Below are 15,746 nucleotides of genomic sequence, written 5' to 3'. Positions count from 1 at the left end.
CATTGCTTTCTAGGTATCATGTAGACTTCTTAACACATACAAAACTAAATTCATCTTTTTTTTTCCCAAACCATTGTCTTTTTTCAGTATTCTTCATGTAAATTGTAGGTACTGCCATCCAAACATCATCCAAGCTGGAAACATAAAGGTAGCTCTTACCCCTCCTTCTTGGCTACCTCCACTTTTCCCCACTCCTACCCCTATGGTCTTCATCACCCAATCAGTCCCAAAGTCTTATTCATTCCACCTTTTCAATATTTTCTCTGTGTGTCCTCTCTTCTTCATCCCTGGACAACTGCCACAGTTCTCCCAACTGGTTGCCCAGCCCTCAGTCAATTTCCACTCCAATTCATTCTTCATACAGTTTCCAGAAAGATGCAGATAAGAAATAGTTATGAATACATGCAGTAGCTTCAGTGTATCCTGTTGTTTACACTGGCTTGGTAGACTACTGCCTGATGGTGCACTGCTTGTTTTCGTAAATAAAGTTTTATCGGAGCACAGGCATAATTATTCATTTATTATTATCTGTGATTGCTTTCAGTGCTACAATAGCAAAGTTGAGTAATTGAAACAGAGACTGTATGTCCTGCAAAAGCTAAAATATTTACCCCCTGGCTGTAGACTCCTCGCCTACAGGGTCAAGATAAATCTCCTTTAGCATGACGTATCAGGACTTTTTAAACCTGGTCCTATCTCCATCACCTGATACCTCACCATTTCTTCCTGAGCACTTGGTTTCTATTCACAGAAGATTGACTTTTGTTCTCTTTCACGATCCTTCCGTCCACCAGTTGGATGCCTCAAATGCATCTCTGGTCCCTGCTGGACTGGAGACCTGTCACTCCTTATTTCAGTCCAAGATGAGGTATTACCTTGTCCGGTAGCATTTCCTGTATCTTATCTCCCTCTTTTAATTTAATTAGGGGCCCTCTTGGCTTCTATAATGATATCCTTAATAGATATCATTCTATTTCCATATTTTATCATTATTGTTTGTTCCTCCCCCCCAACTAGATTGTGAATTTTTGGGAATTATTGTATCTTTAACTCCAAGAACAGTGCCTTTTCACAATAAGAACTCGGTAATAAATTTTTTGGCTAAAAGAAATAATTTTATATTTAGAAGCAGAACTGTATACTTTTCTAGTCTAGCCCCTTGTTTTATGAAAGTGAAACAGAGTCTGTATATTTACCAAAAAGCACAGAGGAACTTAGTGGCTTATTTGTAATGAGAATCCATAACTGGCTCTGAACTGCACCACTCTACCCAGGATATTCTAGTCCAAAAGAAGAAAAAGGCATTGGGTAATTAAAGTTATATATAGTTATATAAGTATATAACTATATTAAACTATATTAAAATAACTATATTAAACTATATTAAAATATTGTTATATTTTCAGTAATTAATAAATGTAGAAAAACACTAAAGATCTTGTCTCCACTTCTTTGTCCATCAAATGGTCATAATAATATCTGCCTCCAGTATTCCTAAAAGAATGATTTATGACCATAAAGTAATACAGTAAGTATAAAAGTATAATCGTGGCAAATAAGGGAAAGTTTGTAAATTCAATGGTGATAAGAATTTGAATAGATATGATGGTGAATTAAACTTGACTTTTAAATTGACAGAATTTAGAAATCTAGATTTAACTACTATTGTTCTAAATTACAAGTGTGCTCACTTTTTAGAAAAAATGAATATAAAATTTTAGCTTAAAATTATTATTTAAGTTTGTCTCTATATATACATGTTTGTGTTTAATTAATTAAACTTTACAAATCAGTTTGTGTTTAGTTCTTTTCAGTTATGCCCACCTCCCATAACTCAACATATAAATTTAATATTTAAGGTTGAGATGTAAGTTTTCAGAAAGACATGTATAAAGCAGTATGTATATATCCCCTGAATTCCTTGTAGATATTTTCAGTAAATTTCTGTGAAGTTAGATTGAATTTTTATTGGAAAATTACTCTCTCAAATGTAGCTACCTCTTTAAAAGTGAATTTATCACTAGGTTTTACAAAGCATCATATTCATTTTTTTTCTTTTCCTTTTGGCTTCACTTTCCTTCTTTCTCTGAGTTTTAAAAATCGTTCATTATTTCTTTGTCTTCAAGCCATGTAGATCCAGCTAAATAAAATGCCGTCCTCCTTCTCTTCCCCTCATCTTCTCCATTTACCAAAATCCCTTCTTCAAAACTTTGCTGCACCCTCGTTCTGGGCCCTGCACATTGTGTAGCTGCTGCTGCTCTCCAGGTGTTCAGGGCTATCACGAATTCATCAAGCCCTGATTCCTGACTCATTTAACTTTCTCAAGCTGCATCCGAAGCTCCCTAAGGGTGGGGTCGACCTCTTGCTAGATCTTGTGCCCTGATACTTGCCATCCACGCTGTTACATGGTTGGTGCTACACTGATCCTTTAAAAGCCATTTTGATGTGTCCGTTTAATTATACTTTTAAGAATTTTCGTGATTTTAAAAAGTAATAATGCAAACAAAGATGAAGAAAGATACTGCCTGAAGCTGTGACATGGTTCCTCTGATCTTCTTCCACAGATTACAGCTCCCTCAGCTTCGGGTTTGACTTATTGGTGTTCATCATCTTGTACCACAATCTCATCCCCATTAGCCTGCTGGTCACTCTGGAAATTGTGAAATATGTTCAGGCCATGTTTATAAACTGGGTGAGTATTGAAATCAGAAAGTTTAATTTTTTTTAAAGTTTCTAACCTTTATTTCAAACTTCCTCCCTTATATAATAAAAAAAAATTTTTTAATGTAAAGTTCGATGATTCATTAGTTGTGTATAATATATCAGAAAGTTTAAAAAACAGTTCTGTCTTGATCTGTGGCTTTGGTTTTGAAAATCAGCATAACTGAGTTCTGACCATGGGGCTAGTATGTGGGTCAGTTGTGCTTTTGACAGGAAAGCCAAACATTGGTGTTGGCCTGACTCAGCCGTGCTTGGGCCTCTCTGTGTCTCTCTGGAGGACACCATTGTTTTATATCTTTATTCTAACTGAAAGGAAAGATTTAAGAGCCAGTGTCTTAGTAGCAACTGTAAAGAGATAGCCCATTAAAATTTAAGATACTCCAGAGGAGGAGAGTCCAGTAGACTTACAATAGATTTACATTATCTTGGCAAGAGTGACAGAAACAGCTATTCCAGAATCACTTCAAATTAAGGAAAAGATTTCTTAGGGGGAAAACCATGCATTCACTTAAGTTAATACTTAATAACATGTGACTGAATGAATTTTCCAATTTGAATGTATGTGTGCAATTTTCAGTTCTATCTTAAAAGATTTTTCCTGGGAATAAAATTTTTGTTAGATGTCTCACTAAAATGATCTCCATGTCAAATAATTACGATCACTTGAGGGGTACTGTTATTTTTAACAAGCAGAAAATAAGACCGAGTGCTTTTCAATGTATTCTCATTTAATTTTCACAGTAGTGCTGTGAGCTCTGTGTTACGGCTCCCATATTATGGATGTGGAAGCTGCGAAGCACCCCCAGGATCCCACAGAGTGTCTGAGGCAGAGCCAGGATTTGGAAGCCAAGTCTTCCAATGCCAAACCAGTGATACACTGACATTTGTTTCTACATAGCATTGCCTCTCTTGAATTGGCTCTGCCAATGTACGCGAGAAACTAGCACCCAAGACTCTCTAAGTATTCTAGACTTGCCATTTTGAATTCTTTCTCATGTCAGAAGACCAGTGGCGGTACAGTTGACCTGAAGAAATTTTGAGCCTAATTCTGACTGTGTGGCTTGGCTATTTTGTTCATTTCTTGCAGGATGAAGATATGCATTATAAAGGAAATAATGTCTATGCCATGGCCAGAACATCCAATCTTAATGAAGAGCTTGGGCAGGTGAGGGCCCCTTCAGAGACTGGGTATGTGACAGGAACTTTGAAGAAGGTGAATCTAGGGAGAGCGTATCTAAATCGAAGTGCTGAATTCAGCCATAGGCTGTAGTTAATATGATAACCTATATGGAGCTTCAAAGTATGATTTGTTAAAAATATTCATAATGCATCATGGGTTGCAAGTAGAATGGACCTAATACAGGTTATTAATGTGCTTATGAAAGAGTAGAAGGGCTGGAGGAAAAGCTTCAGCTAGCTCTCAAGTTGTCAGCTTTCAGGGAGTCCCAGGAGATTGGGGACCTGCCACTGGTGGCCATGCTCCTGCTTCCCTAAGGCAGATGAGGCATAGGAAAGTATCTGGAGCCTGCTGCAAAATTTCATACCTGCCTAATTAATGTACCCTCAGGCCTTTAGTCCCTACAACACACTAGAAAGGGGCAGAAATGATGCCCGGTTACCAACAGACAACTGGTTCCCTTCTAAATGGCAGTGACACCATTACAAGTATAGATTGTTTTTTTTAAAACTCCCACAGTTATTTGTCAGTTATACCCCAGTACAGCTGGAAAAACCCAACTAACTCCCACAGTTGTGTGATACTTGACAGGAGGAAGACTTCCGTTTGTTATTTTTTTTCTTAATTACTTTTTGTTCTTAATATGATTTTACAAGATTATAATTTCCCATCTTTCTTTTTCTTTTTTTTTTAATAAATTTTTATTTTGTTATATTAGTCACCATACAGTACATCCCCAGTTTTTTTGTTTTTGGTTTCTTTTTTTTTTTAATAATTTTTTTTATTATATTATGTTAGTGACCATACAGTACATCCCCAGTTTTTGATGCAATGTTCCATGATTCATTATTTGTGTATAACACCCAGTGCACCATGCAATATGTGCCCTCCTTACTACCAATCACCGGCCTATCCCAATCCCCCACCCCCCTCCCCTCTGAAGCCCTCGGTTTGTTTCCCAGAGTCCACAGTCTCTCATGGTTCATTCCCCCTTCTGTTTATCCCCCTTCATTCTTCCCTTCCTTCTCTTACCGATTTTCCTATTTCTTATGTTCCATAAATGAGTGAAACCATATGATAATTGTGTTTCTCTGCTTGACTTATTTCACTTAGCATAATCTCCTTACACAACATTTGCAGCAACATGGACAGGACTGGAGGAGATTAATTTTCCATCTTTCAATTCATTGGAGGCAATATGTAAATTATGGTAAAAGCAGAATTTTGGGGTTAATTTTCCTGGAAGTAAACTCTGATTTCACCCATTTACAAGCAACATCACCATGGGCTTTGTAGGCAACATGCTGGCCTTGACTCCTCATCTGTAAATCAGGCGTGATCATATAGCATCTACTTCAGAAAGTCGTTAGGAGGACTGAATAAGATAATGTATTTGTGATATACTCAGCACAGTACCTAGTATGAAGAAGGGATTTAATTAATGCTAGGAATTTAATTATACCCAGGAATTTGCATATATGCTTTTTGATTTAGGGTCACATTGTATAGTATCATTTGAATAGTGAGTTCTCAGTAAATATTTATTTTAGAAGGTTTCTGGTGCCTGGAAATGCCTGATCTGAGAACATGAACAGCCTTTTTACCTTGGACAACCAAAGACGAAGGAAGATGGAATCATCAGCGTTCTAGCAACTTTTCTGCTCATGAAAATCTGATTACTTGCTAATTCTCTAAACATATGTTTTCTGTTGACAGTTGGGAAAAGATCACTTTATTCACTTTGCCTAGTCAGTTGACTCTAGCCTGTTTAGGGTAGTAATTAAATATAATAAAACTGGCTGTGGAACTCAAGCTTTAAAAATTAATTGTATTGTTTATGTAGGTAATACATAAAGATGAGGGCAGAAATCAATGAAATTGAAAACAGAAGACAATAAAGGGTTTAATATTCAGAATATATTAAAAAAACTACAACTCAACAGCAAAACCACAAAAATCTAATTTAAGAATTGCCGAGGGATTTTAATAGGCATTTCTCCAAAGAATATATATAAATGGACAGCAAGCACATGAAAAGGTGGTCAACGTTACTTATCTTTAGGGAAATGCAAATTAAAACCACGTTGAGACACCACTTCAAACCCACTGGGATGGCTACTACAAAACAATAAGAACAACAGACAACAGGTGCTCACGAGGACATGGAGAGGGTGGAACCCTGTGCACTGCTGGCAAAAATGTAAAATGCTGCAGCCACTGTGGAAAACAGTGTGGTGAAACCTCAAAAAATTAAACCGAAGATTATCATATGTTCCAGCAATTCAACTTCTGGATATTTTCATGAAAGAACTGGAAGTAGGGACTCAACCAGGTATTGTACATAAATATACAATGTACAATGTAGCAGCATTATTCACAATAGCCAAATGGAAACAACTGAATGTCCGTTAATAGAGAAATGGTTAAACGAAAGATGGTATATACATACAATGGAATATTATTCAGCCCTGAAAATGACTGAAATTCAGAAACATACCACAACATGGATGGACCTTGGATCTCGCACTAAATGAAACATGTCAGACACAAAAGGACAAATAGTATATGATTCCACTTATATGAGGTACCTGGAATAGTCAGACTCATTGAGACAGAAAGCAGCATAGTGGTTACCTGGGGCTGTGGGAGAGGAGAGAATGGAGAGCTACTGTATTGTTGAGTTGGTAGGAGGTTTCAGTTTGGGATGATAAAAAAGTTCTGGAGATGGATGGTGGTGATGGTTGCACAATTATGTGAATGTGCTCAATAACACTTAAAAATGGTTAAAATGGTAAATTTTATCTAAGTACATTTTACCACAATAATAAAAAATGCTCTAATACTGCCTCTTTCCCTTTTTTATTGAGTAATTGACATATATGATTATATTAGTTTCAGGTGTACAACATAATGGTTTGATATTTGTAAATATTGCAAAATGATACATCTAGTTAACATCTGTCATTGTATATAGTTACAGAGTTCTGGTGATGAGAACTTTTGAATTTGCAATTTAGTATTTTTTTTGAACATGCAATAGAGTATTATTAACTATAATCACCATTCTAGACATTATATCCTCAGGATTTATTTATAACTAGAAGTTTGTACCTTTTGACCCCCTTCACCCATTTTGCTCACCCAGCACTCCCTGCCCCTAGGAACCACCAATTTGTTCTCTATAGCTCTGAGTTTAGTTATTTTTCTTTTTCAGATCACACATGTAAGTGAGATCATGTGGTATTTGTCTTTCTTTGTCTGACTTATTTCAAATAGCATAATGCCCTCGAACTCTTTTCATGTTATACAAATGGCAAGATTTCTTTCTTTCTTATGGCCGAATTTTGTGTGTGTGTGTGTGTGCGGGCGCATGTGTGCATAATTATGTATCATTATATTATATATATACCACATTTTCTTTATCCATTCATCCATCAACAGACACTTAGGTTGTTTCATCTTGGCTACTGTGGATAAAGCTGCTATGAACATGGGGTGCTTATATTTTTTCAAATTAGTTTTTTTCATTTTCTTCAGATAAATACCCAGAAGTGGATTTGCTGGTAGTTCTGTTTTTAATTTTTTTGAGGAGCTTCCATGCTATTTTCCATAGTGCTTGCCTCAATTTACATTCCCACCAACAGTGCCCCAAGGGTTCCCTTTTCTCCACATCCTCTCCAACACTTGTTATTTTTTTGTCTTTTGGTAATCACCATTCTAACAGGTGTGAAAGTGATATCTTATGGTTCTGATTTGCATTTCTGTGATGATTAGTGATGTTGAGCATCTTTTCATGTGTCTGGCGGCCATTTGTATGTCTTCTTTGGAAAAATGTCTGTTGAGATCCTCTCATTTTTTAAATTGGATTGGTATTTTGCTATTGCATTGTATGAATTCTTTATATATTTTGGATATTAACTCCCCTTACCAAATATATGACTTGCAAATATTTCCTCCCATTCATTGTGTTACCTTTTTATTTTGCTGGTGGTTTGCTTTGCTTTGCAGAAGCTTTTTAATTTGATGTAGTTCCACTTGTTTATTTTTGCTTTTGTTGTCTTAGTTTTCAATCCAAAAAATCCTCACCAAGATTCATGTCAAAGATCTTACTACCTATGCTTTCTTCTAGCAGCTTTATGGTTTCAGGTTCTTCTATTCAAGTCTTTAGTCAATTTTTAGTTAATTTTGTATATGGTGTAAGAAAGTGGTCCAGTTTCATTTTTTTTGCATGTGGTTGTCCAGTTTATTGAAGAGACTGTCATTTATTTATTGAATACCATTTTTTGAAGAGACTGTCCTTTCCCCAATGTATATTTTTGGCTCCTTTGTTGTAAATTAAATGACCATAGGTGCATTGGTTATTTCTGAGCTCTCTATTCTGTTCCATTGATCTTTGTGCCTGTTTTTATGCCCAAACCATACACTTGGACTGTTATAGCTTGGTAATGTAGTTTGAAATCAGGAAGCATGATGCTTCCAGCTTTGCTCTTTCTCAAGATTGCCTTGGTTATTTGGGGTCTTTTATGGTTCCATACACATTTTAGGATTGTTTGTTCTAAACCTGTGAAAAATGCCATTGGAATCTTGATAGGGGTTACATTGAATCTGTAGTTTGCTTTGGGTAATATGGACATTTTAATAATGTTAATTCCTCCAATGCATGAATGTGGGATATCTTTCTATTTACTTGTGTCTTTTTCACTTTCTTTCATCAGTATATAGGTCTTTCCCTTTCTCAAATTTATTCCTAGGTATTTTATTCTTTTTGATGCAATTGTAAATGAAATTGATTTTTCTGGTAGTTCATTATTAATGTTTAGAGACGCAATATTACACTATATGTTAATAACTAGAATTTAAATAAAAATTTGAAAAAAATTGAAATTAAAAAAAGAGTGAACCATAATGTAAACTATGGACTTTAGCAATAATGATAAGGCAGTGTAGGTTTATTGATGTACCACTCTGGGGCAGGATGTCAATAGTGGGGGAGGCTATGCATGTGTTGGAGCAGAAGATACATGAAAACTCTATACTTTCCATTCAATTTTGGTGTGAACTTAAAACTGCTCTAAAAAATAGTCTATTTTTAAAAAATTCAAAAATAAAAAAAAAATAAAAAAACCAAAATGCAATAGATCTCTGTATGTTTATATCCTGCAACTTTACGGAATCCATTAATTCTACCAGGTTTTTGGTGCAGCCTTTAGGGTTTCCTAGTGTAAAATGTCATCTGCAAATAGTGACAATTTTACTTTTTCGTTTTTAATTTGGATGCCTTTTATTTTTCTTGCCTAATTGTTCTGGCAAGGATTTCCAATGCTATGTTGAATAAAGTGGTGAGAGCAGGTACCCTTTCTTGTTTCTGATCTTAGAGGAAAAGCTTTCAGCCTTTCACCATTGATCATTGGTGTTAGCTGCAGGCTTGTCATATTGGCCTTTATTATGTTGAGGTTTGTTTCCTTTAACCCCACTTCATTGAGAGTTTTTATCACAAATGGATTTTGAATTTTGTGAAATGTTTATCTGCCTCTATTGAAATGGTTATATGGTTTTTATCCTTTATTTTGTTAATGTGGTAAATTCCACTTGATTATGTTGTGTGATCCTTTCAATGTACTGTTGAATTTGATTTACTAATATTTTGTTGAGATTTTTGCATCTGTGTTCATCAGGGATATTGGCCTGTAATTTTTTTTCTTGTGGTGTCTTTGGTTTTGGGGTGTGTATATCTATCTATATATCTACTTAATGTTTTCTAGAGACTTTTGATGAGATGTGGCAAAAAAAATGAACTTGGACTTCTGATTTTCTTAGGTTTGATGGCTTGACATTTACTTTGTGTATTAACATAGAATTTTACCTGCAGTGTAAAACAAAGAAAAGAGAACCTCTGAAAGAAGTATAAATATTAAAGGTAGAGTTCTCATAAGCTGAACTTCTTGTTTCCTAAAATTTCAAAGATTTTGAGGATTTGAAGAGAAAGAACTTGATTTTGTCTTTGCTCTCTAAATATAATTTATATTTATGTTGTTTATCATGTTTGTTTTTTGTTTAGGTAAAATACTTATTTTCTGATAAAACAGGAACCCTCACTTGCAATATTATGACATTTAAGAAGTGTACCATTGCAGGTATAATTTATGGGTAAGTGTTCTTATTGCCATATTCTGTTGAAAATTCTTGTTTTTATCTTAAGAAATTAATTAGCCTTTATTTACTTCAAAACTTATATGAATTTCTAATAACATACCTATATCTGAATGAAATTAAAACTTAATGTGACTTAAATGGAAATTTGCAGTTGTTAAAAAATATGGTCTATATCTGCTTTTATATGTGGTTAGAATTGCTAAAGCATTTTATATCTATAGTCTTAAAACCATTATATTTCCTCCCTTATTTTCCCTCAGAAATCAGTCAGACAGAAGTGATATCGATTTAGAAAAATTAAGGTAACTAAACAACATTCTTTTCTACTTTGCCCATGTTCCTTTACCCCCACGATGGACTTCTTATCAGTACTGGAGTCCTGATATATGATAACACAGCTGTCCCTTGTCCAGACCTCCAAAGGCAGTTCCCAGAAATCTCCTCTGGATAGATCTTTCTCATGTGATAGTCAAAGAACCCAGAAACCAGGCTTTGATTTGTTGCTTTTATTATTACTCTGTCTTAAATTCTGTATAACTACATGGGATTCAACACAAATTTTGGCATTTTCTAATGCCATTTTGCAACTTGAGGCCTGAGAGGATTATAATCTGACAGCACTTTAAATATTTACTATACAGTTTACCCTTGAACAACACAGCAGCTAGGGACGCCGACCCTCCCCACGCGGCTGGAAATCCATGTATAGCTTTTAACTCCCCAATTAACTACTAAGAGCCTACTACTGTTGGACCAGAAGCCTTACTGATAATATAAACAGTTCATTAACACATATTTTGTATATGTGTTATATACTGTGCTCTGACAATAAAGCTAGAGAAAAGAAAATGCTATTAAGAAAATTACAAGGAAGACAAAATGCATTTACTGTACAAGAAAAATCTGTGTATCAGTGGACCTGCACAGCTGATACTCACGCCGTTCAAGGGTCAGCGGTAACTCAACAGACTTTATAGTGTAACTTACTGAAAACAGAACAAGGAGCTGTGTGTTCACTGGAGGGCCATTTGATTGTTGAACTGGCACCATCAGGAATTTTGGTTACAGTGAATCTTCTCCGTTCTTCCTCAGTCTGTCACCCTCTGTCATCTCCGAGTGCTGCGAATTTAATGACCCCGAATTATTGCAGAACTTTGAAAATGGCCACGTAAGTCTGCTATTTTCACACAAAGTCAGCAGGGGTAATGTAACATAACTTTAAAACGTACGTATGGTTTATTAAAAGGTATAATTTTCCGAGCCAGGAAACAGTCTTGAATTTTCTTTTGATGTTAGTAAACAGTGGATTTCATACTGATATTAGGAGGGGTGTGCTAAACTTGTTAGTGTGAATGAATCCAAATATTAAAAAAGAACATTTTACTGTGTAGCAATCTATGTAAGAAAATCTCTAAACGCTTCTAAGCTATTTGGTTCTATTGCATGTTACCTATAACTTCACTTACCAGTTTTAAGATACTGGTCTACTTGATTAGAAATCTTGATCTTCTCAAAAATAAAAGTGATCTTTTAAAGCATGAAGCTGTACATGCCCTTCCTTTACTTAAAAACCTTCAGAGAACTGCCCTCCCTTAAGATAAAATCCTAATTCATTACTGTGACTTTCTCTCCAACCTCATTCTGTGTCCTTGTTCCCCTTGCTCAAGATGCTGGAGTTACACTTGTCTTGAAGTTCACAAACCTATGCATCTCTCACCTGACCCGGGGCCTTTGGGAGTGCTAGTCCCTTTGCCTGTATGTACCACAGTCACATGTCAATGAACACAGCTAACTCACTTTTCCATGTAGGTCTTAATTTGAATATTATCTCCTCGATGTATGCCCCCCCCGCCCGATCACCTCCCTAAAATAGGCCCCTCTTTTCTCTGTGACAGTCCCTATTTGTTTCCTCCAGCTTTGAGAAAGCCTGTTTCCCCAGTGATAATAGATGTTCCAAGAGAGCAGAGTCCTCTTCTTCCCGGAGTCTCCCCATGCCCGCACTGTCTCTGCCTTGGTGGTCACTCTACGAAGACATTCTGAGTGCACCATATGGTTTTTAGTCAGTGCCCGACTCTCTGTACTTGAGGTGAAGCCACAGTTGATACAAATCGCGGACTATATATGACTCTTACGTCACTGGTGTTGGAAGAGACTCACTAGCTCTGTGCCTTTTTTATAGCCCACGAAAAATTATATAACGGAATTTCTTACCCTATTATGCGTGTGCCACACTGTTGTTCCCGAGAGAGATGGAAAAAATATAATCTACCAGGCTTCCTCCCCAGGTAGGTGCTGTGGGCTCCTAGAACACCTGGTAGGTGATGAGCCCTGAGAAGAGGTGCTGCTGCCACGGACCCCTGGATTGCTCCTTCCCCGGGGTTCTCACAGGTCACAGGTATTCATGGTACGGTGCAGGTGTGAGCGGCTCTGCAGCTCTGGGGCTCTGGCTCCCTTCACCCCCAAAGACTGCCATAAGGAGACTGGTGGGGAGGGCTCTCTGAGCTGGAGTCAATGGAACATGTACTTATAACCAGGAACAAGGCAGGAGTCGGATGGAGGCATTGCAACATGTCATGGAAGTCCTATTAATGGCTTGTAGAACAAAACCATAATGAGCACTAAGAAAGAAATATATCCTAGCCCCATTGAAAGAGGCCTATTTAACCAAATTTCCTCTTCTACGAATGCCTTCTGGTACCTCAGTAAGTGCATTTGGATCCCAAAAAGCCAAGTTTAAAAAAGAAATCATGGTATTTTAGTGCTGGAGAATGGAAATCTGTTTTAAATTAAATTCGGTATTAATATATTTGCACAATCTCCATTAATACAGACTTTTCATTGACAGATGAAGCAGCTTTAGTGAAAGGAGTGAAGAAGCTTGGCTTTGTTTTTACTACAAGAACGCCAACCACTGTCACTGTAGAAGCTGTGAGTAGTGTCTTACGTACTTTCTCACAGTTTACACGCCCTTCCAGAGAGACACAAGTTGTGTAGTTGAGCAGAGGCGCTCTGGAATCACAGTGCTTGGGGTCCCCGCTGGACTCACACCTTCCCAGCCATTGTTCTTAGGCACGTTCCTTAACTTCTGTGTTGGCCCTGGTCTTCTTATCATGCATGTCATAAGGTTTTTGTGAGGATTAAATGAGTTAATATATGTAAAGTTATTGGAATTAGTGCTTGGAGCAGATAGAGTGCTCAGTAAAAGCCATTTAAAAACGTTGGGAGCATCAGATCTTCAAGAAATGTACTATTTTTTATGAAAAATTAAAATTTTTCAAACTATTTTTTGGTGAGTTCTCTTGTTATGTTGATACAAATCAACATTATATGTAATATATATTATGTATATATTTTTCTTGTTTTGTCTTGATGACCACTTACCACAAGCCTTTGATATTATGGGGGAATAACTGAAGCAAGGTGAAGATTTTTTTCTAGTAATAATGCGGTGGTTAGGGATGTCTACTAGACATTCAGTCCTTAGCAGAATGGACTGATTGATTCATCTTTATATCTGTAGTACATGCCACATGGACAACTCTCAAATTATTTGAAATTCTATATTGCCTTATTGGTGAATTGATCATGGCTATAGGAAGTCAAGAGGCTGCAACTGGAAAAATTTAGAAAAGAATGCAGGTTTTATTGACATAGAATTTTATAGCATGTCATCTCTTTCCATGTTGACCTCTTCAAATTATCTAAGGACTAAGGGTTTTGTCTGATCTGTGCGTTTTTATGAAAAGACATTTGTTTTCCCATTTTGGTCTGTTGTCTCGCTTACTCCATATACCTTGGCAACATGGGGGTGTTCATGAAATGTTTCTTGTAGTGTTGATTTTATATTGCAAAGAGGTTGTTTTCGTCTTAAATCTGCACTATGAGAAGTACTTTTGCCAATAGTCCCCAGTTTGCAAACAATGTTCTTGCCAGAAGAGGGCACCATCATTTCATCAGGTTTGCAAGGACATTTCTATTTTAAAAAAGATGTGTAGTTGTAGGGTAGGTAAAACATGTTTCTGATTGGAAGAGTGAGCTATTTTACAGGATGAGTACTTTTTTTTCCTCGGGTAAGAAGATGTTGTCTTATCTTCCTGTAGATGGGAGAAAACTTAACGTTTGAAATTCTTAATATCCTGGAGTTTTCTAGGTAAGATACTTTTCATTCTGTTCATGTATCTCCCAGGGCTCCTTCTGTGACTCTTCAGTTGAGATTTGTTAATGCAAATCAAAACTTTAATGTAGAATCATGAAATTCTAGTTAGCTTCCATCCACTCTTTAATCTGAGCCTGGTGTTCACTTCTTTCAGCATCATTAGGCCAAATCCATTTTTGTAGCTGAGAAGGTCTCCCACACCTCTCCTTCCTAACACTTGTCAGAGTCAGACTTGAGGTTTACATCTGGGTTACTACTTACTGACTGTGTTGCCAACTCGACTCTCAGTTCCAGGAGGGCAGGAGTCACCTTCTGTGAGAATCTGGTATCCAGTAAGTGCTAATAAATATTTGATGAATGGATGAATATTGAACATTATTTTTCCAAATAAACCCAAAACTATTTCTTTAAAAAGAGATAATGAAGTAATTCCTTTTTTCCCCCCAAAGGAAACAATGTGCGTCCAAATCCTTCTGTCCCCGTAGACTTCAAAGGGCCTCCTGTTCCAGCTGCTGTGGCCTGATCCCCAAAGCCTACTGTAAGGATATTGGTGATGGTTTTATTTTCACTGCCCTGTTTTGACGACTCACAAAGTCCCATCTCTTAGACCATCTGAGAGCTTCTTATGTAGAATCTGAAAAATTAGAAAAGGAGGGAGGAGTTAAGATGGCGGAGGAGTAGGAGACCCCTTTTTCAGCCGGTCCCCCGAGTCGAGCTGGATAGGTACCAGACCAGCCTAAACAACCACAGAACCAGCCTGAGACGCAGGTAGATGCATCTGGATCTCTACAAATGAACATCTCCAGCGCTGAGTATTGAGGTACGAAGCGGGGAGCCATGAAACCGTGCACAGATATCGGAAGATAAACGGAAGGGGGAGGGAGCCGCCGCGTTCGGGCACCGGGAAGCGGTAGCCACCTGCACGGGGGAGCGGGCGGACTCGCAGTCGGCACCCGCAAAACAGCAGACTGAGACCGTGAGCCGGGTGCGCGCGCCACCAGGCATCTCACGGAACACGGGAACACCGGAATCCCGGTGCGCTCACCGGGCATAGACTGAGACCGGGAGCTCCAGGAGCGCGCGCGGGGCGGCTGGCGGCATTAGAAACACAAAGGACAGAGACGCATCGGCCCTGGAAGTGAGGGCTGGGATGCCGGGTGTGGGGCGCACATCCCGGGATGCTGCAGGGTTGAGCAGCACCAACAGTAACAGAGTTAAAGTGGCCAGAACATTAGTAGAGAATGGGCCGCAATCCCTCTGTTCTGTGGCAGAGGCTGAAATTCAGCCGCTGCTGCTCTGACCCTCAGAAGAGGCAGAGCAAACCGCCAGGGAAAGCCGCCAGAGAACAAAAGCCTGGAAATACCGGCTCAGAGAGTGCCCATCCCCATCCCCCCTCGCAGGGGACACGGAGACTCTACCCAAACAGGGTTGCCTGAGTATCGGCGCGGCAGGCCCCTCCCCCAGAACACAGAAGGCAGGCTGAAAAATCAAGAAGCCCACAACCGGGGGCGCCTGGGTGGCACAGTCATTGAGCGCCTG

General features: G+C 37.9%; 1 protein-coding gene across 1 annotated transcript in view; it reads left to right on the top strand.

Annotated features, from left to right (window-relative positions):
- The window catches only part of LOC103664397 (phospholipid-transporting ATPase IB-like), a 184,665-nt gene that overhangs the window by 57,460 nt on the left and 111,459 nt on the right, over positions 1 to 15,746 (top strand). The window contains exons 11-17 of the mRNA XM_008692279.2: positions 2,565 to 2,692; positions 3,809 to 3,886; positions 9,957 to 10,045; positions 11,105 to 11,219; positions 12,231 to 12,336; positions 12,897 to 12,979; positions 14,152 to 14,201. Of these exons, the coding sequence (XP_008690501.2) occupies positions 2,565 to 2,692; positions 3,809 to 3,886; positions 9,957 to 10,045; positions 11,105 to 11,219; positions 12,231 to 12,336; positions 12,897 to 12,979; positions 14,152 to 14,201 (649 nt within the window). The remainder of the gene's footprint in view (positions 1 to 2,564; positions 2,693 to 3,808; positions 3,887 to 9,956; positions 10,046 to 11,104; positions 11,220 to 12,230; positions 12,337 to 12,896; positions 12,980 to 14,151; positions 14,202 to 15,746) is intronic.

Source organism: Ursus maritimus, unplaced genomic scaffold (genome assembly GCF_017311325.1).
Source record: "Ursus maritimus isolate PB19 unplaced genomic scaffold, ASM1731132v1 scaffold_10, whole genome shotgun sequence".
In the NCBI taxonomy this organism is placed as follows: Eukaryota; Metazoa; Chordata; class Mammalia; order Carnivora; family Ursidae; genus Ursus; species Ursus maritimus.
Note: the sequence above shows the minus strand (reverse complement) of the source record. Positions and strands in the feature narration are given on the sequence as shown.